This window comes from Varanus komodoensis, unplaced genomic scaffold (genome assembly GCF_004798865.1).
Source record: "Varanus komodoensis strain SLA01 unplaced genomic scaffold, ASM479886v1 scaffold36, whole genome shotgun sequence".
In the NCBI taxonomy this organism is placed as follows: Eukaryota; Metazoa; Chordata; class Lepidosauria; order Squamata; family Varanidae; genus Varanus; species Varanus komodoensis.
In genome coordinates, this window is record NW_025335873.1 from 8,698,353 (window position 1) to 8,721,446 (window position 23,094).

Below are 23,094 nucleotides of genomic sequence, written 5' to 3' on the forward strand. Positions count from 1 at the left end.
GGCCGGCCCCCCCCCCCCCCCCCCCCCCCCGGAGAGGCCCCCCCCCCCCCCCCCCCCCCCCCCGTGCATCCGGCTCTAATAAGGTTTGTCTTCAAAGGGAACACCGCGAGCGAGCTGCGCAGAGCCCGTAAGCAAGAGCCGTGTCGCCTCAGCATGCGGCCTGCGCAGAGCCCCAGCTCCTTCATTAATCCCTAATGCTGTTCAAGTGCTTCCTGTCACTCTCCCCGGCACCAGCGGCCCTCCCCCAAACGAAGCACGATTGGGTAATTGCGGAATATTACCCACTCCGGCAGGAGGATCTTTCCAGGCCGTTTTGCTGCGACTCGGGGCGGATCGGCCAGCGGCTTCTCTTTGGAGATACGACCGCCAATTTTAATAAGGACGGGGGGCTATTTGATGATGGGTAGTTTTCTGCTCATTATCATGCACGGAAAGCAGACCCAGAGCGGCCTGCCTCTTTTCAGGTGCTGAGCTGCCAGCAGCGCTGCAGGGGAAAGAGGGAGACGCTCCTTCCGGGGAGCCCCTCTGGCCGGTTTCACAGCTTGGAGAGAGGCGGAACCCCGGCAAATTCTCATCTCCGTGGGGTTGGAGCAGGCGAGCCACTGAGCGGCAAAGTCCTTCATGGAGAAAAGGGGCCTCGATCCACCCAAGCGTCAGTCAGGCAGTCAGGCCACTGTCATCGGGCTGTCTGCTTGTGGCACCCTCCTAGGCGAGGGGGACATTTGGCAGAGTGGGTCTCCCCCCAGGCCCAGAGTTAGTCCAGGGCTTTGCAGAAGCTCTGGCTGGCGGCCTCGGAGAGAAACCGGTGCCTTACGCCCCAGATCCCTCTTCCTCTAAAGCAGGAGGAGGTCCCTAAGTGGGCATCACTCCCTGAACAACGGCCGGACAGCATCCGGACAGCCGACCGTCACGGCCCCGGTGGGAAATCCGGACGCCCAGAGGCAAAATTGTCCAGGCAGGCCCTGCTCGTCCGCTCCTGCCCTCGGACAACAAGCCAGTCCAGCTAAGGCGCCGGCAGGAGGCGGTGGCACGTGGCCAGGCAGGCCCACGTGGCGCCGGGCACCCCAGGCTTTGGGAAAGCACTGCTGCCATCTAGGTCTGTTTTTGACACTGGGATTAGAACGATTACCGGGAAGGGCTAGATCTCCCGTTCGGACTGACCACCACACTCTGCTGCTGGTTTAAGAGGACACAAATTGCTCCCTGCATTTAAATTGATTATCTTGTTAGAACTGCTAAAGTCATGGCTTGCAGCTATTTCCAGGGAGGAGAAAACTTACTTCTCTCTCCCGCAAGTTATCTTGATGACAGATCTCCAAGAGACGGGAAGGCTCCCGCGATTTGATAAGATTTAATGCAAATCAATGTGAGATTGTAAATGTCAGGTGAAGGTGGCATTGTTTGACATCGCGCATACCCCAGCCCCGAATGATATTAGAGCGAATTCCGACTGGCATGTGTGGCTCTAGGCAATTTGGGGAGAGATTCTCTGGTTAAGCCGCACAGTGCGGAGAAGGAGCAGCTCGGGAAAAGCAACTCCCAGCAAGCCAGTCAGAGCTTTCTGCATTTTTAACAAAGCAAGAGCCCGGGCGCCGAATCCCGCTGGGGAAAGGAACGACTGTTTGCGCCTCATTAGTGAAACGGGGCTTGCCTGGGCAGCCTTCCCCCAACTGGTGCCCTGAAGATGGTTTGGACTCTAACTCCCATCAGCCACATGTGCTCGGAGAGCACTTCAAAACATCCTTAAGCGCGCGCCTTGCTACTCCTGGTGAGCCAAAGGGGGCAGAACGGGGAAGCCTGCGGTCTGCAGTGGCCTTTGTGGCGCAGCCCAGGGGGCTGCCCGAGAGCCGGCAGGGCAGAGCCCCGGCCTCTCCCCGCGCCCTTCCTGCAGGTGCTGCCCAGGCTCAGGCCTCGCCGGAGGGGCATCGCTCCTCGCAAAGCGGCCCGGCCTCTGGATGACCCACCCGAGGCCGAGTCGCTGATGCCCAGGTGGGCTGCTTGAAAGCAACCTGCGCTTCTGTGTCCACGCCACGCCTCTGGCACAGCTCCGTGCCGAGCGCTGAGGGGCTGGCCGGGGGCCGCAGAGGGAGCCTTGCCTCCAGCTCGGAGGTCCGCAGGGCGCTGAGGCGCACTCCTATGCAGCCTGGGCAGAAAAAAGACTGACGACCCCCCGCACGCCCCCATCGGCCACAGCTGGCTGGGACACGGCTGGGAGCTGCAGGCCTTCCCTCTGCCCCGACTGAGCCCAGCGCCCCTGGGACTCAGCACAGCGTGAGGCGCGGGGCATGGATTTCAGTGCCACAAAGAAGCCGCATTCTGGACGACACAATTCCAGAGAATACAGTTAGGCATCTGCCTGGCCTCTCTGTGCCACGATGCACCCACCCCGAGCCCTCCATGGGCTCAACGCAGCCTTCCCCCCTCACTAGGTACTCCTTGACCAGGCAAACCGACCCAGCCTCCTCCCGGTCTTTTCTTGCCTTTCCTTTCACTCTTTCCATACCACCTACGGACACAAAAGAGATGCTTACCTCATACAATAAGCAGCCCAGAGACCAGATATCCGATTTAAAATTATAGCCGTTTTCATGGATTCTTTCTGGGGACATGTAATAGGGTGTTCCCACTGTTAAGGAGACAAGCCAAGAAAGAGGGGTTACCTTCTGAGGCAAGGCCGGTCAAACCTCCAGCCCTGCACCGACGGTGGAAAGTACGTCTTATGCGATGCTCTGAGCGTGAGTCAGAACCCTGACGGCTGTGGGAACAGCGCACACACGAAAGCCTGGAATGTAAACGGTCAGGGGAAAGGAGCACGCAGAGAAGCGATGCCTGAAATCCACCCGTGATCAGTGGAGCCACGTTTCTGTGCCAAAGCCCAAACCGACCCCCACGCCCGGCTAGTCCAAACCCAAAGACTGCCTTGGAGGCACGAGCACCAGTTCTGCCCCTGCCGCAAGGGTCCCTGAAGCCACTGCCCAGCCGTTCCAAGCCTGGCCGGGAGCCATCTGGGCCCGGGGCAAGAGAGACCCAGCCCAGAGCAGTGCCGCTTTGAGCCTTCCGAAGAGGAGGGAGCCACGCGCGTGCTCCGCCGGAGGCCCAGCTGCTTCGGTTGTGCAGGCAGGCAGAGTGCGGGGCGGCCACTCCGGGATCTGGCAAGCCGAGCCGGACGTGGGATGTGGCGCCGCGGGAGCTGGAGATGCCAGGGCGAGTGAGCTCTGGCACCGATGGCAAAGGGGCTTCCACACGGGGTGGCCAGTGGGGCCACGCTCCCGGGAGCGCCTGGCAGCCCGAACATGCCGGGCACTGGGGGAGCACGGGCCTTGCCCAGCTCCTCTCCTTTCCTCTGCCTCCCGTGTGCCGCTGGCAGCAGCCGGGAGCCGACTGCCGATGCCCTGCCCCAGACTGCCCCGGCTCTAACGCGAAGCCGCGCAACTTCGAGGGGCATCTCTCGTCGCGGGGAACGGGGCCAACGGAGGGAGGCGGCTCTTTGAGAGCGAGGGAAGCGGCCTTTAAAACCCGACGCCACGTGGCATCCCTGCTGCGGTCCCCCTCCCATGCCCACACCGTCGTTTCAAGCGGGATGAAGTATCCAGCCGAGGTCTATTCCGGCGCAGCCCCTGACCCGGGCCTGCCCCGGCACAGAAGCTGGCTCGGGGGGCTCGTTAGCGAGCACATCTTTTAATGAAGTACATGGAGCAACACTGGGCAGGACAGCGGAATACTAAGAGGAGACAAGGCTGAATGCCGGTTTCAAGAATCCTGGGCTGGCTGCGCGCTTCGCCACACGCCCCAGGGAAGCCCACGGCCGTCCCCGGGGCTGCCCTCCCAAACGCTTCTGATCTGGGACATCACCGTGTATCGTCCTCGCGTCCAGCGAGCAAGCGAGATCCGCAACTGCAGGGGGCTTTTCGGAAAGCAAGGGACTGCGATCTGCCTGGACCCGAGACGCTGCTGCAGGCTTGGCACGGAAGGCCCCCAAGCGCAGCAGGACCATGGGGGGCCCTCGACTACCGCCCAGCTGACTTTGCGGCAGGCCTCGCCCCGTGCCCACCCATCCTGCCCAACTGTGCCGGGCCGAGGCACAGGAAAGGCCGGCAGGCTGCTCCCTGCTGGCTGCCAGTGGGCAAAGCTGCCCTGCGCATGGGCCCAGCTTCTGAGCTCCCCCAAAGGGTCTGAGAGGCACTGTGGGAACAGGGAGCTGCGCCCCTCAGCTCTTACAGTTGCGGGACAAAGAACTGGGCCAGATGTCAAGGGAAAGGAGGGTGGGGATGAGCCCACGGAATGGCGCATGCCCTAATCCTGAGGACGCGCGATGGTCCTCCTCTGCGGAGGCCTCCCGGAAGGAAAGCAATTCTGCCCCAGCCCAGAACGAGGCGGTCGGTGCAGCGATGCAAACACAAGACGTGGGCACCCAGAGCCCCTGCGCCAGATTCACGCCCTGGGAGTCAGAGCGCCGCGCAGTCCGCCTGCCGCCGCCAACGGCTGCCGGGCCCTGCTCAGTTTCCGCCTTGCCTTCCTTCCGTGCTTGTGCGGTCCTTTGTTCGATGCGAGATTGTCAGTCCGAATAATGCTTCGAAGGGGGCTTCCCATCAAGGCGGAATGACAGTATTCGTGGCATGGATGAGTGCGCCACGCGCTCCACTCGATGTCTGGGCATGAGGCTGCTCTGCTCCGCGAAGCGGGCCAGCCTGTGGCCGACCTGGCCCTACCTGCCTACCTGGGACATTTACCTAGTGTCATGGTGGCACTGTCTGCAAACAGATGAACAGGCAGCTCGCTAGGCTTAAAAAAAAAAGGCATTAATTTTTAAGTAAGTGCCAGGATAAAAGACTGACAAGCTCAATTGTCTTCATGGCTTGTCCAGCATTAAGTGGGAATCTCTTGTAATGAGCATCTTCTAGGAAAGTGCACAAGACTTCCGATTTAATCAGCCAGGGCTAGGCAATGCATCACATCAGCCAATTTGACAAGAAGAGGCTAATCGGAGGCTATTAACCCGAAAGTTTCCCCAGCAGAGGAAAATGAAATACAGTGGGTGGAGGTGGAAGAACAGCCTAGGGAGGAAAAAGCGTTGGGGCTGGGAGTGAAGACTAACAGGGCTGGGCCGGGCCGCCGGATTCCACTCACGGGGTCAATTCCGCTTTGTTGGACGCACGGGCTGCATGCTCCATGCCCAGGGATCGATGCGCCCTCCAAACGCAGCCTTCGCTTTCCCAGGCGGAGGCCGATTTAGGAATGTCCAGCTTCTAAGCATGGAGGAAGCATTCGGCCACTCCCTCAGAGCCTCCGGCTTCACCACAGGCAGGCAGCCATGAACCAGCCGTCCACACATGACGGCAACGCGCTTTCCAGAGGGCAGTATGAGATTTCCCACACGGGCTTCAAGCAGTTTTCTGCACCGGGGGAACTAGTCGGAATGCCTTCCAGTATATTCAAAGCTCTCTGGGCCAGGAAGACTGGCACAGGTGTAGCGGGATAGCTGGGCCATTTTAATCTCGGGTCTCGGCAGTTTTACAGGGTCTCCGAGCGGTTCCTCTGCATTCTGCTATAAAGCGACTGGAGGTTTTAAACTTCCGTTCTACAAAAAGATGTTTTAGCAAATCGAACTTGCCCTACGTAAGGCTTTCTGAAGGCCTTCTCTGCATCGTAACTGCTGCAGCAGTCCTGTATCACTGACAGGAGAACCAGTGTGTGGATTAGAAATACTGGACAGAAATGCCCCCGTTTCTCCTGCTCTCAGCCTCGTCACGGGGGTAGCGTCACTACAAACCAAAGCAAACCAAACCAAAGACACTGGACTGAGGTTAAGCCTGTAATACCAGTGGGGCAGGGCAATGTAGCCTAGTAGTTAACAGACTGCAGGGATGCTGCCGGCTTTGCTGACCAGCTCCCGGCCCAGCCTGCCTCATCTTCGATGAACCTAGCCAAACCTTGCAATCTTCCTCAGAGGTTCTGTTTCACATGAGGCCTCTTCTCTTCTCTTTTCTCTTCTCTGTGCTTTCAAGTCTGGTGCTGCTGTGAGTTTTGTTTCTTGTACTTATGCCACCCTACTTTTGATTTTAGGCTTACATTTAAATAGCTTTTATATTTATTCACTGCAAGCCACTGACAAAAATTTACATTATGGGGCTGCAGGCAGCCAGTCTGTTACTGGTGCTCCCTGTTACAAACCTGGCCTGGCACATTTCGGCTGCGGATGGGGATGGGGATGCAAACGCAGCTCCCCGCCGTGTTTGAGGCGCGTCCTCATGGGCCCTGGTGCTGATCCCCGTGGATAAGCATGCGCTAGTCCTTGCACGGAACTCGGTCAGGAATGTAACGCAGGCTCAAGAAGAGTAAGCAGAGGCGTGCCAGGTGAGGAAGTGTCTGGAGGAGGCAGGCGTGCTACACGGTCCTGCTAATGGCTCGGGGGCAAAATCCCTCAAGCCCTGCCTGTGGAAAACTCGAAAGCCGAGTATCCCTGGGCAAACCGCGGATCGCCTGCTTAGGCAGAGCCGGAATCAGCCGGAGCAGCGGCAGGCGAGGTGGCCACGGGGGTGGCAGAGGAGAATTTGCCCGGGGGCCGAGGGCCAAGGTGGCAGATCTTCCTGGAGAGGTCTCAGCCCGCGCCCCTCCGCCTGTCTCACGGCCAGGGGCTCGCCGGCATGAAGAGGTGCGCTCCGCCGGCCTGCTGTCAGGTATTTGTTTAAGTGGGCCTCACCCCATCCTGCTTTATGAACGCAGACTTGTGGCGAAGGAACGGGAGCCTCGGAATCCAGCCGTGCAATTTGTTGCGCGGAGTAGAGGCTCTCGCTTGTCTCTGGCGAAGAGCGTATGGGCAAATCTTTCATTTTTCTTTCATTACCCCGGCATGTACTGTCACTTAATTTTTATGTATGCAATCCTTCCTGACAAATATGATCTGCTGCCGGGTAATTCGTTTGACGTTCATTCTGTTCCTTGCTCTAATTATGGCTTCCGTTTCTGACACGGAGGCGTCTGTGCTGCCAGAGCTGGGAGTACACCTGTCAGACAAGTTGTGGTATTGCCTAATGCCACTTTATGCCAAGTCTGATGTTCGCAAATACAAAGAGGAAAAAATTAGGTGAATTTATTTGCATAAGCCCTGTGCTCGATTCACGGGTCAGCAGCCTTCGATATTAGAGTTCAAGACGGTTGCCAGGGCAACAGGGAAATGGAAAAAATATCCAATATCTCAAACAGAGCCACATGCATTTCCTGCCGCTTCCCCTCAAACTGCAGATTTCCTGATTAGATGAACTTGCAAGACTTTGCCACCATCAGACAAATACAACGGCCAATTGCCTGAGAATGGGGAGGATGTCAGGGCACTGCTTTGGTTTTCAAGCACAGGGTTCCTTCCGATGAAGGACTACCAAGCTGAGTTTGGGCGCAGGGTCGGGCCCAAGTCCCTTTGGCATTCCAGCACGGTGACGCTTTGCTGCAGAGAGGCTGTTCCTCGAGAGGAAAAGCAGCCCGGGCACTGCTGCGGGAGAGGGTGGCTCTGACAAGCGTTCCCCGAGAAGCTCCGTCGCGGTCACGTGGCTCCCACGTGGCCGCCGGCTGCCAAGCCCCAGTTTCATGCTTCCATGTAGGTGCAGCAGCCCAATGAGAGTAATCGAATGCGGAATGTGGCTCTGGTTTTGCTGCATCAGATTGCTGGGAGGGAGGCCACCATTTGCTACAGGACGTGCAAGCCCCCTCGCCAGGGCGACGTGGCGCCTCGCCTCCCCTCTCACGGCCGCAACAGCAGGCGGCCTTGTGGCAATAAGCGTCCTCGGCCTGATCCTGGAGCGTTGGGCGTGCAACCCAGCTGAGGTGCTGGCGAGCCTCCACGCCCCAGAGGATGGGAGGCACCCCTTGCAGAGGAGGGGCAGCTGCCGAGGCCATCTCCTCCACCCCAGCCCCCAACTCTGCCTTCTTTCGCTTGAGGGGGAGGGGGCTGCAGAAAGTTCTCCCTTGGGTTGCCTTTGCAAGACACAGGCAGGGTATAAATGAAGAGAATCCCAAGGAACCGTCCATCCCACAACTAAGGGGCAGGCTGCCTCCTTTTCCAGTCTGCAGAGGAACGGATTCACCCCTCCTCTAAACACGATGCCAGATCTCCGCTATTCAGAGGAGAAAGCAATCTATACTGGGCCAACAGGAGCACTGCTGCAAAGAAGCACCTTGCACGTTTTAGCTCGAGGACACAGAACAGAGAATTCGCTCCCAAACGGAAGCGCGAAGCTTACCTAAGGAATGTGCAGCAGTGGTTTTGGAGCTGAAGAAGCGGCCCAGTCCGAGGTCCCCGAGCTTCACGACTCCCGTGGCCGTTATGAACACGTTGGCTGGTTTTATGTCTGAAAGAAAGGGGAGAGGGCGAGACATCAAGTCGGCATTCCAGCTCCAGCAATCCAGAGCTTCCCCCTCGAGAGCAGAGCAACTGCATCTGGGCCAGGATGAGGCAGTTCTTCTTTTCTTCTTCTTTTTTTAAGATTTAATTTAGAAAATAAGCTTTATTACATCACATAATAAATACATACAAAGACGAAAAGTTTTCCTTTGAATCTGGTGGGGGACAGAATTACCTTTGGGGTTCTGTGAAAGGTTTTTGTGGAACTCATGCACTTTTATGGATTCCAAAAACCTCGTGGGCATGCAAAGGTGGGATCCTTTTGAGCACAGGAAGGCCACTGACTGGGAAAAATAAAAGGTGACCTCTGCCCTGCATGGACGTATCCTGCAAATGCTTTAATTGTGAGACTAGCTGAATTTTGGGGTTAAGGACAATTGTTTCCAAACACTTTCAAGGAACCATTTCTGCACTGACTTTTCCATTTTAAAAAAACCCTCACGCATTGCAGGGGATTCCAGAGTGGGTTCTTTCACAGACCTTCAGACATTATCCATGTGGGGCACTGGTCAGACCCAGCCCCTCTCCCAGCCCCAGTCCAAGGAGGCAGTTCTTGGCATATTCAGCAGACCAGTAGAAGAAAAATTCCCTTTCCTCGCAGGGAAGAGGAAACCTGTGTAAAGCCCGGCCTGAAACGTCACAACAGAACATGTGCTGTTGCGCTTTGGAGGTGGATTTTCCTCCTCAAAGTCTTTAACACTTTGGAAAAGCAGCAATAAATGAACTTAAATTATAAGCGGCACTATTATTTTAATCGACAACCATATTTATCTTCCTTCCGACCTAAGCAGCAGTGGAATGGGTTCGTAGCACGCCGGGGCCCCTTCAGCCCTGACCTCTTAATTTGGGGGTGCATAGCTAGGGAGGGCGGTGGAAAGGAATCCTCTAGCGCTGCCGCTTCGTCTGTGGAACAGGGAAAGGACCCGCAGCCTGCCTCCCTGCGCCATTTATGCGGGATGGTCCAGACTGATGGCGACGCAGCACTGCAGAGGAGGAGCGGGGCGGGAGCTCGATTTGGCGCAATACTGGATGCATGTGCTGTGCACCCCCCAAAGCGTCTTTCTTTGAAAGCCTGTGGAGGAGGAGGGAGAATCCATTTTGGGACTGGCTCTGTGGCCTGACTTGTGATCTCGGGGACCCCCAGGTGGGGCAGGGCTGCCGCTTCACGCTCCCCACGCCCATCGGCGCCGGGCAGGGTCCCGTGCCACAGGTTCGCCCACTCCCAGAGATGGCAACCGGCGGCCGCTCATCTCCGTGCTCCTCCTGAGCAGCCCAGGCTCCCGCTTCACAGCCAGGCGTCGGGGGCACGGAGAAATCCATCTTGCGGGCTCCGCTGTCTCTAAACACACACTGGCTGAACATCAGCATAATTGTTTTTGAATGTAGGCGCTTACTAATTGGAACATTATACTATTATTCAGCGAAAAGAGACTGCATTAATGTTACCTCTGTGCATCACCCTGCGGGAGTGCATGTGTTCAACTGCACTGCACAACTGCACAAAGTATTTCCAAACCGTTCTTTCCGGGATTAGCCGTTTCTGCTTCTTAAAATACTGTGGGGAGAAAAACACACAGTCGGAACAAGAGAGCAGAGCCTCTCCGCCTCCCCCCTCCTGTCACGGCGAGCGTGTTCTTCGGCGGCCACCTTTCTGATACCCTCAAGACCAGCGCGGGGAGGCGATCGGCCTCGGCTTCGCGTCTAACGCCCTGCTGCCGCCCGTGTGCGTGTGTGCGTGCGCGCCCTTCCTATGCAATTCACTAATTAGCAGCATTATGAAAAATATGCTTAAATAGCTTTGACATTTTTGAATGGACACCAATTATAATTAGCATTAATCTCATTAATTACCTTGCAGAACATATTTAATGCCTCAAAACAACGAATGTCTGGAGTGCTTTGCCTTAAGAAACAAAGGTTTTTTTTTTTTTTAAACCAACATCTTGAAGACGTCCATCACCACCACCGACATAACAAAAGAATCCCCTCTTTCGCACATCGTCCGGCCCTTACGCCGAGCCAGGTAACCGAGGCATTTCAGGAACAGCCAAGTTAAGGGCAGGCACAGCCTCCCCGGCCCGGTGCCCTCTCCACTACGCTGGGGACTTCCTAGCCATCGTCCCCACTGTCAGAGCTTATGGGGATGATATTCTGAAGGGCGTGGAAGACATCAAGCCACAGAAGGTTGTGACCGTGGTTCGTCCTTCTCGCAGTGGCCACAAGCAGCACTTCTGTCAGAGGCCCTTCTAAGCTCCAAGAATGCTGAACTCCTGCCTCTGCCCGGAGCCGACCACGGAGACACGAGGCCACATCCTGACCCAGGACAGAACCGTCCTTCTGAACTGCCGGCACCGCGGGACGGCAGGCGACGACCCCGCAGGGCCCGCAAACCGACCCCCGTGCCCTTTCCTCTCCGGAGCAGCGATGCTGCGCCCACCGACGGGGACACAGGGCAGCTGCGCCAACCATGCACATTCACCGAAAGTTCGTCTGAGGTGAGCTCAGTGGTCCCCTCCCCGCTGGGCGCACCGGACGCGGCCGTCACCTCCACGTGACACCCATGTCCGTTCTCATCCACGCCATGAAGCGAGGCATTTCCACTTGAAATTACAAAAGGGAAGCACTTCGGGAGCGGGGCACGGCGCAGGCTGCAGCGGGGAGGCTTCCCCGGGGCTGACCCACCCTGGGCAGGGACGCCTCCCTCTGGCGGGCCCACGCGGCCGAGGGGGCAGTGGCGGGACAGCTCGCCCACCTCTGAAGCCGAGCGCAGCGTGCGCATTATTTACTCAGGAATACTAGCTCCAGTCTTCCTGAAGTCTTCAGGGGAGGAGATGCTAGTCCACAATTAGCAATCTTCTTAAATGTCATGTCCAATAAGATTTTCTTGACATTTAGCAGAAAGCCAAAATTCTCCAGTGGGCTGTACTGCCGGCAACCCTCGGTTACTCCGGCTTTATAAAGCTTATAAATAACAGAGGCGACGGGGCCTGCCACAGGCGGGGCCGGGGTGCACGCACATGCGTATGCGCTGTCGGCCTCTCTCTGCCTCCTCAGCATGGCGACGGGCGTTCTTTCTAAAGGCACAGCAGAGCACGGGGGGGGGGGGGGTCCCAGGCCGGCTTCTGCCCACTGTAACGGGCACGGGACAGTGCCCTAAAACGCCTCGGCTCCATCAGCGGACTGACTCGACACTGCAAGGGCTGATGGGGGAGCGGTGCTCGGGGTGCTGCTGCACAGCCGCACGTATCTGTCCTTGACACATCTCCCCTTCGAGCACGAAACTCCACTGGGACGACACAGTCGGTGGAGGCAGAGGGTACCTCTGTACAGGGCAACCGCCCTGCCAATGAGCCCGCTGGGCCGGCTGCTCTGCACGCAGCTCTCGGTGCCCCCAGCGGGAAATGGGGAATGCTTTGCACGCCCCCCCATCACCCGTGCCTCCGCAGGGATCCTGGGGACCCCGTGCCTGCCCCCTTCTGAGAGCATACGCGAATTCTGTCCCACGTGGCTTCTTCCTTCGCCCCTTGCTTTTCCCTGGACATGACGGGGCAGGCTGCTTTCACGACTTCCGTCTTGACAGCCGCTTCCCGCCCCTTCACCGTGCCCGAGTGACACATGGAGGGTCCGTCAGTAGCAGGCAAACATGTTTTACACACCCACTGTGTGCAAATATTTAGCTGTTATTTTTTCTGTTCTTTTTTTTAAAAACTGAGCCATAATTGTGCAACCGCACGGGAACACGGTTCTGCCAGAGTATAGCGAGTATCGCTCCTGCGCTCCAAAAGGCGTGAATGATCCGAGCTTACGGAAAAGGGACGGAATGGTTTGCCCTGCCCTCGCTTGTGGCAAGAGCCTCTTTTTTTATCTCCCCGACAGTCCTGCAGCGAAGCACAAAATGCAACGTTCCCTTGAGACGCTAGCTGGGAAAGAGAAATGCTGACAGGCAGCCGTCAAATGGAGTGACCCTTAAAAGGGGGCTTTGGCCTGGGACAGGTCCAGCCACACGTCCCAGTTACAAAGCCATGCAGGGGCTTTTGCCACTCAAAAGATTTGGTCAAGAGTGCACTGCGGGTGCGACGAGCCATGGCTGCTGAGGCAGCTTGCTGCCCTCGAACAAGCCAGCTGGGTTGCTGCAGGGGCTGTTGCGCTGGGCAAACCCAGCCATGGGAACGTGTAAACGCGCAGCGGCATGAAGTCAAGGGAACGTCTTGCGTGACTGAGAATCACGACGCTGCAAGCTCAGCTTCAGCTGATAAGCACAAGGAACTCATGTGCTTAACAAAATTTGCTCTCTCTTTTTCTTCCTGTCCGCACTGGAATTCCTCTGCGAACACGGCTCTGTGTCTTCTTCCTCTTAATCCCTCCCCAGAATACAAGATGTTCTGAGACCTGATGCCACGAGCAGACAAACTGCTATTGATAATTCTCTTGGCATCGTTCCCTTTAAGGAAGACTGCTGCCGCCTTCCCGAATCTGGCGCCTGGGAACTGTAGCCCAACACACCGGGAGGAGACCAGGCTGGAGCGGGCCGGCTGAAGCCCTGCGTTGAACGAGCACCGAGGAGGGCTCTTCTGACCGACAAAGAGGGACACGTGCATGTTCAGAGGAGCCGAACAACGCCAATTTGAGCATGGATACCAGCTCTGTTTTTCAAAAAGCATGAAATGTCTGGTTTGACCACAGACAGTTATTCAGATTCTCAGGCTGCACCCGCTCAAGGGCCTGGAGTAGATCAGACTAGGAAAGTGACCCTTTGCTGACACACCCTGCCCACTAAAAGCCAACTCACTGTATGACCCTGGTGTGTTTCACACACACAATCCTCAGAGGGGAGTGGGGGAACAGCCGTGTATCTGAAACAGATGCATGTCAGGATTCCCACGCCCCCACATCTCATCCACGTGGCCTCCAACGGCCCCCATTCTAGCTTCTTTTCACTTCCCTTCCGGGAATGGGAGCACATTTTAAATGGGCGCTGTTGTGTTTTGAAGACTCCTGAATGCCCATCCTTGCTTCATTTGTGTTGGTTTTATAAACAGACCTTGAAATGGCTACCACCTCCCTCTTACACAGCAATGGGACATGGGCAAAGCTCCAAGATTAAAAGCCAGAGGTTTCTTAGTGCCCATATAGGCCCTGTGTCTGGCTAAAAGGAGGTGGCAAGCTTTCTAAAATGCCTTTTTATGATAATCTCAGATCAGTGGTGGAAAAACGAGAGAACATGAGAGGCTACATCTGCCCTCAGAGGAGATGCAGATCTCCAGACTGACATGTCAAACTATTAAAAAGCAGCTGATTACAGCTAAGCTAACATGACGTCCACCATGCAGGGATTCCTGAGCGGAGGGTGAGGACAGAGCTGCTCCTCTGAAATATTAAGGTCTAGAAGGCATTACAAAAGTGCAGCGCCTGCTGGTCATTTGAAGACCAGCACAAAAGGCGTTCCTGGCCTGCTCTGCTTGAGAAAGCGAGCACCTTTCGCAAGGATGTGTGGCTCTTTCCTTCGCCCCGAGCAGTAAGATCAGTCAGTGTCGCCTCTGGTCCGGGGATGGAAAAACCATCAGAAACAGAGGATTCTCCTATTTCCTTGCCTTTATGATAGGCTGAAGGCAGCCTTCTGAGTGGCAAGAGCATGAAAACGCCCACAGCGGCTCCTTGCTTGCGCGAGGCTGGAAGCCAGCAGCTCCGTGCTAGTTGGAGCGACACGTCCTCCGTTCTGTGCCATGCCACGCGTGAAAACGGCGTGCCAGCCTCGCCAACGAGGCGGGAGAGGCTTCCCTTCCGTGGTCAGCAGCAAAGCCACGGGAGTGCAAGAGGGATGGGGAGTCCAGTCCGTTCTCTCCCAGCCCACTTGCCCACGTGTATGAAATTCCATAAAATCCGGCATGGCATTTCTTGTCACCCGTTAGAACCTCGCATGCTTTTCAATATGAGGCTGTGCTGCATTTATCACTCTTGAGTAGTTAGGCATTCTTCAACTCTCCCCAGGGCACTTGGTTTCCCTTTCTTTTTGCTTTGCTCCAGCAAAAGATGATACTCAGCCTCAGGAATCTGTTTCACAAGTAACCTTAACTCCCTCTCTACATCTCGGAATGATTTTCCAGCTCTGGCGACGGAATCCTTACCTTAATCATTTGAGAGAGGTCACCTGCATCCGCCAGTTCCAAGACAATGTTAAGCTCGTTGTCTTCAATAAATGAATCCAAATACTTGATTATGTTGGGGTGGTTCAATTGCTGCAAATACATGGATCAGAATGCATGAACATGCGGAATACCGAGCTGCAACGAGAACTCAAAGGAGGCAGACACCAAAGTGGGAAAGGAAACAGTTACTCAGAAGCAAGAGAAAGCAGGACTCCTTGGTGATCTGAGAACACACACCTTGGCTCCCATGATTTGATTTATATCTATCAATATTCTCCTTATCAGCACAGAGTTTGATATTTTCCAGGAAACAAAATCATGCAATTAAGTTTATTGATACATTACTGTGTTTTTGTACCTGATACTGAAACACTGTTTATTGATTTTCTATTGACTGGAATGTTATCTGTATGCTAATAGTTATATGCCATTCTTTTAATGGCATGCATACACCGTTTTTTTGTGAGCTGCACAGAACGTAAGTTGCTTGTGAAAACACCAAGTAAAAGTATTATAAATATTAAAAATAAAAACCAACCACTCCAATTCTTTCCATTCTTAATACTGCTTATACAAAGAAGGACCCTGTCCCCACGGTACTGTTACGAGATGCTACAATTAGTCAAGTCTATCTAGACGCTGTTCCGTGGAACCAAGTAGCTAAAACTCCCAAGCTAGCCTAATTCATTAAGTGCAGCCTCCCCAGCCAGACATCCCAATGCAAACGGCATCTTCGAAGCTCCCACCTGGACACTTTCCAAGGACTGTGTCCACCTGTAATACTTGCAGGCACATGAAAAACAACAGCAGTGAAGACAGGCTTGTAAAAAAGGGGGATTATTTTACATTTCTGCCTTTGGCTAGGGAAAAAAAACCAGCGGAAGACTCTTCACTCTGGCTTATTTTTAAATGCACATCAGCACTCTGGCCTGGGCGACTGCCACCCTCTCATTTTTTTAATGCCGCCTAAAGTTTGATGGAACCGAGTGCCTGATGTATATGCACAGCACTGCTGTCAGCCAGAGGCATGCAAAAGAGGCAGCGCCCACTAACTGGAAGGGGCGATGCTGACAAGCGGCCTGCTGATTAGCACCGCATTACTGGCTGCCTGCCTGCCTGCCTTCCCTCTCCTCGCTGCAAAGCGGAGCGGTGCTCCTCTTTCCCTTGCTTTCCCCACTGTTTAATCTCCAGGAGGTTTAACTAGCTGGTTCCCAAATGGCAGAAGGGTCGCTCAATTAATGTACTGCGAGCATAATATATTTATGCTCCACTCCTAGTCAGTCATTCTTTCACATCTTCATTTCCTCCCCACGAAGACCAGAGTATGGGGTAAAATGCTAGTTAAAACAGATCTGGAGAGGCAAAAGCACTTTTTCCTGGAAAGGTCTTGACCAGGATGGGCACTTTGGTCAAAGTATCAAATTTAAATATAGGCTTCAGGAGTGGGAAGGGATCCAAGAACAGTGAAACGGGTCTTGAAAGGGAGCAGCGTTTCCTCCTGGCAAGCTTACAGACCGAAGCAAGCGTATGTGGACCTCTTGGTACCATCACAAGCCAGCGAAGCGCTCGGGATGTTAACCGCAGGCACAGCCTTGCCAAGAGTGGGTCTTCGCTTCGTCATCTAGAGCATATCGGAAAGCAAACGGGCCCCCAGCCTCATAATTACTAACTGTTGAAAATGGTGTCTCGTTTGATTTTGCCTTGTTTAAGTTACCACATCTCCACCCGAACTGTTAAGCAATTTGTATACTGCCCCTTTCCCCGCTTGTTGCTAACTTTCAGGCAATACTGCACGTCTAAACACAGATACAGATCCTGGCTCAAACGCAACTAGCGAACTTTAGGATTCATTACTTTGAGTTATGCTACTACCAACAAGTAGTCATAACTTCTGCCACAACTGAGGGCATTAAAATAGATTTTTGGGTCCATCTCAAAGCTATGAAGGGGCAAGAGGAGCAAATTGTATGTATTTTATTGTGTTGTAAGCCGCCCCGAGGCTTCGGCAAGGGGCGGCATAGAAATGTTATTATAATAATAATAATTACCATAAATCTGCATTGACTGCAAGCATATCCTTGAAGATTCAACGAGAGTGAAATATTCATTTCCCCTACCTCTGTTTTCCTACAGCGGTGCAAAGTGTTTGCATGAAGTGGTTTGCATATAAGTGGGGAGGGGCAATTGTCAGGGGGGCTGTCAATTAACAAAAGAAGAGTTGCGGATGTTGATTTGACAAGTTAGTTGCTGCGTAGGATGGAACAAAGCACATTCCAGTCGCTGAGGCTGACGGACAGATGGAAACGACTCGCTCAGAACCCTCCCTTGCCTCTCAACCAAACCTTGAACCAAGCCGCTCTCCTAAACTCAGCGGGATACTGCACCAAATTATCTGAAAATGCTGACCCGCACCATGTCATTAAAAACTTCTTCTCGAGTTGACGTTAACATCTCTGCTGTGGCACATTCACCTGCACAGAACGGGATGATTGGGCAAAATCTGTCGCACCTGGTTGGATCATTAATTCAAGCGCTTTGATAGGGGTGCAAGGGATGCCCGATAGGCAGCAGGTACTGATAGACCGACTCCCTGGGCATCTGCGGCACAGTACGATTTATCAAGCTGGCTTTCTCCCATGCTTTGAGCGGCACTCATGCCAGCGTTTGACCAGCAGAGCCTGACCTCCGTGATTCCTGATTGTGCTTTCAAAGCGCGGGGCGCAGTGGGACAGGCTCCAGATCCAGGCAGGCAAGCCGCTCCACAGCGGGAGCTCAAGACATCAGCTCCCTGGACGAGGGATCCGTACAGGAAGTACTCTCAGAGCTAGCACCAGGCGTCTTGGCTGAAGAACACAGGGGTGCCCCAGGCCAAGCAGAGGCTGCTCCTGAACAGCCACTTCCAGGCAGCTGCCTTCTCTGGACCGATCCGGTTGCCTCCTCCCCATTTCCAACTCCGCTTCCTTGCTTAAAGTAACCCCACAGTAAAGCAGACAAGCTGCAGACCCGAGCCTTAAAAGATGACACCGTGCGCACCCGGACGCAGCCCTTTCAGCCAGTCCTGATTTGTTCCAAGGCTCCCTGGACCTGTCCTTATCCGAATCAAACATGGACGACTTTAGGGTATGTGGGAGAATCAATTAAGCCAGGGAAGGAAGAAATACGCCTTTGGAAAACGCAGAGTGCACCAGAGAGGAAAGTGCTAATTATCTCCGCAGATCATCTCCTCTCACTTCTCTCTTCACAGCCGGCTAATACAACATTCACAACTTAACATCTGGCTCCCTGAAGAACTTGACATAGGAAGATCTGCCGTTGCCCCTGGACATCTTGCGCGGTGGGGATGATAATGGCCCACCGTCTCGATTCCCCTGCCATCTCGAGCATTCTGATCGCACTCGCCCGTGATCTTAACACATGTGGACATCTCGGCCTGAATACACCCAGGACCACACTGGGGGCCCCCCTCCCCACTCTGCCAGGGACTGTCGGGACCTAAAGGCATTAGAGGCTCTTTGCAGCTCCTCCAGATTGGCATCCGTGGAGTCCTCCTCGCTGGCTGCCTTAGCCGCTCAGGCGGAGCAGCTCTGCTGGAACCTCGTCATATGGTGAGCCCAGCAAGCAGCTGCGGGGAGCCCTGATGCTCACGAAGTCGGGCATTCCTTGGCTGAGGGAGCAGGGAAAGGCCGAGCACACCTGTTCAGCTCTGTGTGGCCCGCACACCAAGCGGGTTGTTTATGCTTTGAGTAAGGGGAAGAGGCATGCTCCCTGACCAAAAATCGGTGCGCGGCAGCAGCCCAGTCCTTTGACGCACCCCTCAGGGGAACTTGCTGCAGGCCGCCGGGTGGCTTGCGCGGGCTGTCGCGTGCTTCAGAGGAAAAGCCACAGAGCCACGCGAGGAAGGGCGATCCGGAGCAATTCCCTGAGACTCCCGAGAGTCCTTTTCAGCCCAGCCTGCAGCCTGAGTGGTGCTGCATAGAGCAGAAACCTAATGGTGGTTTCTCAAAACAATTCGCCTGAAAGGAAGCAAACCGTCTAGTATGTTAGACCAGCGCCCTAATACGTTTTCTACTTACTCATTTGGGGAAGATGTCTTGGAGAGTAGGAAAGCAAGAATACACGACCCAACACTCCTGCACGACCCTGAAAGCAACCCCTAAATCACACAGACATCCACTGCCCTTTTGGCAAACTTGGCCGTAACACAAACGCTGGCTTCATTAACATTTATTGTGGCGATGTTTCTTTAAGATCGAAATAAATAAGGTGACATAGAATGGAAGGTGTCACACAAGACTTAAAAATAAACTGCTATTTGTATTCTGCAATGAACATTAACTTCACTGTTTAAAAATGGTTTTTAAACAGAACCGAGATGAAAAAATAAGTCTGAGAAAGACTGCAGCTGCATACCCCTTGGGTTACAAAGGAAAAAGATAACCTCTCCCACTCCCAAAACAAAAAGGGTTTGAAGACATTCTTACCTTCAAAAGATCTATTTCTTTAATGCAATCTTGTCTAGCCTTGGCATCCATCATTTCAAATATCTTTGGAAAGGAGTAAAAGATAAGAGGTTGAAAGTCAAGAAAATACTACAGAAGATCTCACACCTTGAAAGTTCTAGTTTGGCCTTTCCCATCCAAATGTGTTGGACTGAGAATCCCATAATTTTGGAGCAGCAGAAATCCCAACACACGTGACGGGCGCCAGATTGAAGGTTGTTGTAGATAAAGCCCAACGCGTTTTCTTTGCTGTAATCCTTTTTCTAAACACACACACCTCCAACTTCTTGTGACACTAACTATCTAAAAAGGCAGGGAATGAAGCAGAAAATGCAGCAACCACATTTAGCAGAGAAATAGAATGGGGAGGGGGCAGAGAAACATATTTTGTTACTCTCTCATCAGTTTCTTCACCTGAAACAAACACACGCAAGCCAAAGTAAATATGGCAGATAAATAAATGCAAATCTTAAGAACATGCTAAAAAGAGCCAGGGAAATGAGAACAGATAATGATCTAGTGCAATGATGGCGAACCTTTTAGAGACCCAGTGCCCAAACTGCAGCCCAAAAACCACTTATTTATCGCAAAGTGCCAACACGGCAATAAGACCTGAATGCCAAGGTTTTAGTTTAGAAAAAACAACTCACAGCCAGTCCAAGCAAATATATGTATATCCTTGGCAGTGCACTGACCAGCCATACGAAAGCTTGGACGAGTTGCGGCTAATGAGTCGTGGCTTGTGACGTCATCGCCTGGTGCCGCCACTCCTTTCCAAGCGTGCGCATGGCTATGCGCGCTGTTATCCGATGCTCGGCTGCTGTGCCATGGGCTCCCCACCACTGAACTAGCGCTTCGCAAATTACGCTATTATTTTCTTTTCTATTGACAAAATGAATTGCCTTCTTTTGCATATCCCCCTGCACTAATTAGAAGCAAATTCACTCTGGTAAGCAGAGGGCAACTCACGGAGTCATATGTAAGTGGGTGAACCACAACTAAAGAGACATTTCAAAATAGCTCCATGCCAGATCTCAAATTCAGTCAACTTCATGTAGCACAGAACCCGAAACAATGATGACGATAGAACAAGAACGGGCTTGAGAGTCATGGGGAATTCCACGAGGCAGGAGATCTCTGCAGGCCTTCAAACTGGCTATAAAGACCCATCTGTTTGGAGTTCCCATTTTTTTAAAAATAGGATTTTGCAGTCTGCATCAGTGCTGAAGTGCTTTTTAACAATTTTCTCTGTGGTAACATCATTCTGCTTTGTTCTGTACTGTTATTTCTGTTGTTTTTCTCACTACTGATCTTGCCATGTTACTGTCGTGGATTTCTACTGTTTTTAAGCTGATTCTGGGAAACAGTGTGATGGATAATTACAAAATCAAAATTATTTGGTGCTTAGATCTTGATCTTAAATAATCAGAACAAACTACAGGTTGAAGGCTCATGAGGGGAACATGCTAGACGAGTCTGCCTGTGCCAGCAACACAGATGTTCAGCCAGTCTTTCCTTGGCTGCCCAAACCTTACCTGCACTTTCTTTAAAGCCACCGGTTTTCTGTCCAGAAGGCAAGTGGCTTTGTAGACTTCGCTGAATTGCCCTCGCCCAATCTTCTTTTCTATCTGGAAGTCTGCTAAGGTGCAGCGATACGGATATGATGTCAGATGCCTCTGTTTAACGAAGACAGGAGGAGGAAGGTGAGCAAACTGGATTAAATAAATACTTATTTTCCTGTGGCCTACCGGAATTTTTTTTTTTCATCTGGTGGCTTTGCCTGAAAAGTAAGTCTGCACAGTACCCTGCACTCCAGTTGCAGCCCCTTGCAGGAGGGCTCAGCCACGCAAGGTGGCTTGGCTTGCCAAGCGCCATTAGCGCTGGGTGACGACTGGACGCCTCAGTTGATACGTTCTGGCATCCGCCAAGACTACAGCTGCATATTTACATATGCAATGACCTAGATTTGCCTTTGCTATCATAACCGATCAAACCTAATTAAGGCAATGGAACCCAAAGAGAGAATGTTAAATTATAGCACGAACAACGAGCACACCCAGGTCAGAGCGAAACATGCCAAAAACTTCCCTATTGATTAGAGCAGCCCATTTCCCCGCCATGTTCAGATGGGCTTTACGAAAAGCGGGGGCCGCAGTGAATGTGCCGAGGGCGGAAGAGCAGGCTGAGGGGAGCAGCCCGCTGGCCCCGCTCCGCGCTGCACACTTGCGCCTCCACACTTGCTGGGGTGAGCGCGGAGCAGAGGCGATGGCTGCGGCGGGGGTGCTTGCGCTTGCTAGGCACCCCTTGGCTACCTCCACTCCCCACACTGCCCAGACGTGAGCATGCCTCCCAGCCGCTGGGCTTGTGAGTCCCCACGCAGAGCCGCCGCTTGCCCTGGGGCCTGTAAGTCGCCCTTGGCTTCAGGTGACGCTCGGAGCTCAGGGGTGGCCCAAGCCCCTGCAGAGCCAGTGACAGCCACCCCCGAAATACCCAAGCGCCACTTCGGGACACTTCTCAGAGGTTCCCCGTGCTGCTGCAGCCACTGACCAAGCTGCCGCACCCCACTTGGCTTCCTCCGTGCAAAATGCATCCCCGTCCTGTCTGGCAGTGGCGGCACCGGGCGGCTGCAGAACCAGACAGGGGACGGGCTGCATCTGCTCCGGGGCAGGCGGAGCAGCGTGTGGCCCTGGTACCCCAACCCTCACAGAGCCGTTGGGGGTGGCAGCTGGGCTCGCCTCTGACACCGGTCACATTACAGCATCCAGACATCACAGCTTAAAAGCATGATCAAGTACCGGCAAGGTGTTTTACTATTTACTGGCCCCGTGTGTTACAGGGAAGGAAGGAGGACACCAATGTGAAGGATGAGGACAAGAAGAGGCGCTTCTGCCCAAAATGCTTCCACCACAGTATGCAGCCAATGAAAGGCCCTGCGCGGCCTGCAGGATGCAGCTGCCCTGCCCTGCAATGTGCGCCGTCTGCATGGCCACCGCGTGGGGACTGGGAAAGCCACGGCGCAGCACGGAGCGACCACCCCGGCGCCTGCCGTGCCGCTGCTCGGAAGGAAAAACACCTGCTCGACTCGGAGGAAACCTATGGACAGAAATCCCACATGCAGGGCAGTAAGCCCAGCGTAAGGCCCTATTCGCAACAGGACTGTGTGTTTGTATACTCATATGCATTCATGACATGTCCATACCTCCCGTCAGCCAAAGCTCTCTGGGCTCTTTACAGGGAAGACTACCGAGTCAGTGGGCAAATCGCCCGACATGGTGGTATAAGGCGTCTTCCACCAGGTATGAAAGGGGCTGCAGTGCCTCAAGTTAGCGCATGCTTGTGGACAGACAATCCCACGCTGGAACTCTTTCAGAAGCCGCTTTTATTAGGCTACTGGCACAAACCTGATTTAAACCAGTACAAACCAAAAATAATCAGGTGCTGTAAGTAAAGTAACGGGACTAAGTCAGTGGACAGTAGAAATAAGAGCATGCGGGCTTTTAAAGACCTTCTCTTCTGAGTTATGCCACCCTGAAGCCCAAAGCACTCTCCTTCTTCCCAGCTATACCGAGGCAGCCTTGGGTTGGCAACTCAGCCTATTCTACGGTTATATATTCACTTACTCTAATTAGAAAAGTTCTAAATAGAAAGTTCTACTGTGAGTCATAAGGAAAAGGTTAACTAAAACACTAAATATAAATACAGCAGGCAAGTGGCAAGGAATGGTTCTAAGCCACCTCCTCAGTTCTTTGGGGACAAGTTTTCAACAAACTGTGACACGTAACCAATTTATCTGTCAATGCTCTAACTTCGTACCCTTTCCCAAACGTCTCCTCCCTCCTCCACCTTAAGGGAGAAAAGCACAAAGCAGCTACCGCAGCGCCCTCCCAATTCTGCACAGTCATGCAGAATGCAAATTATGAACAATGAGGGAGGGGACCGATATTAATGGCTACTACCCATCGCGGCATCTATTACTTCCAGTGGCGGAGGCCGGATGCCTCTGAATGCCTGGCAGGGAACTCGAGTGAGAGGGGGCTGCTGGGCTCACATCCGG

The 23,094-nt window shown here is 53.7% G+C and overlaps 1 protein-coding gene across 2 annotated transcripts in view; it reads right to left on the minus strand.

The window, feature by feature from the left end:
• The window catches only part of NEK6 (NIMA related kinase 6), a 60,048-nt gene that overhangs the window by 5,568 nt on the left and 31,386 nt on the right, over positions 1–23,094 (minus strand). For both annotated transcript variants that reach the window (XM_044439911.1, XM_044439910.1), the window contains exons 3-8: positions 20,576–20,716; positions 19,023–19,085; positions 14,521–14,631; positions 9,842–9,950; positions 8,235–8,342; positions 2,532–2,626 (exon numbers count right to left, since the gene is read on the minus strand). In XM_044439911.1, coding sequence (XP_044295846.1) covers positions 2,532–2,626; positions 8,235–8,342; positions 9,842–9,950; positions 14,521–14,631; positions 19,023–19,085; positions 20,576–20,716 — 627 coding nt within the window. The remainder of the gene's footprint in view (positions 1–2,531; positions 2,627–8,234; positions 8,343–9,841; positions 9,951–14,520; positions 14,632–19,022; positions 19,086–20,575; positions 20,717–23,094) is intronic.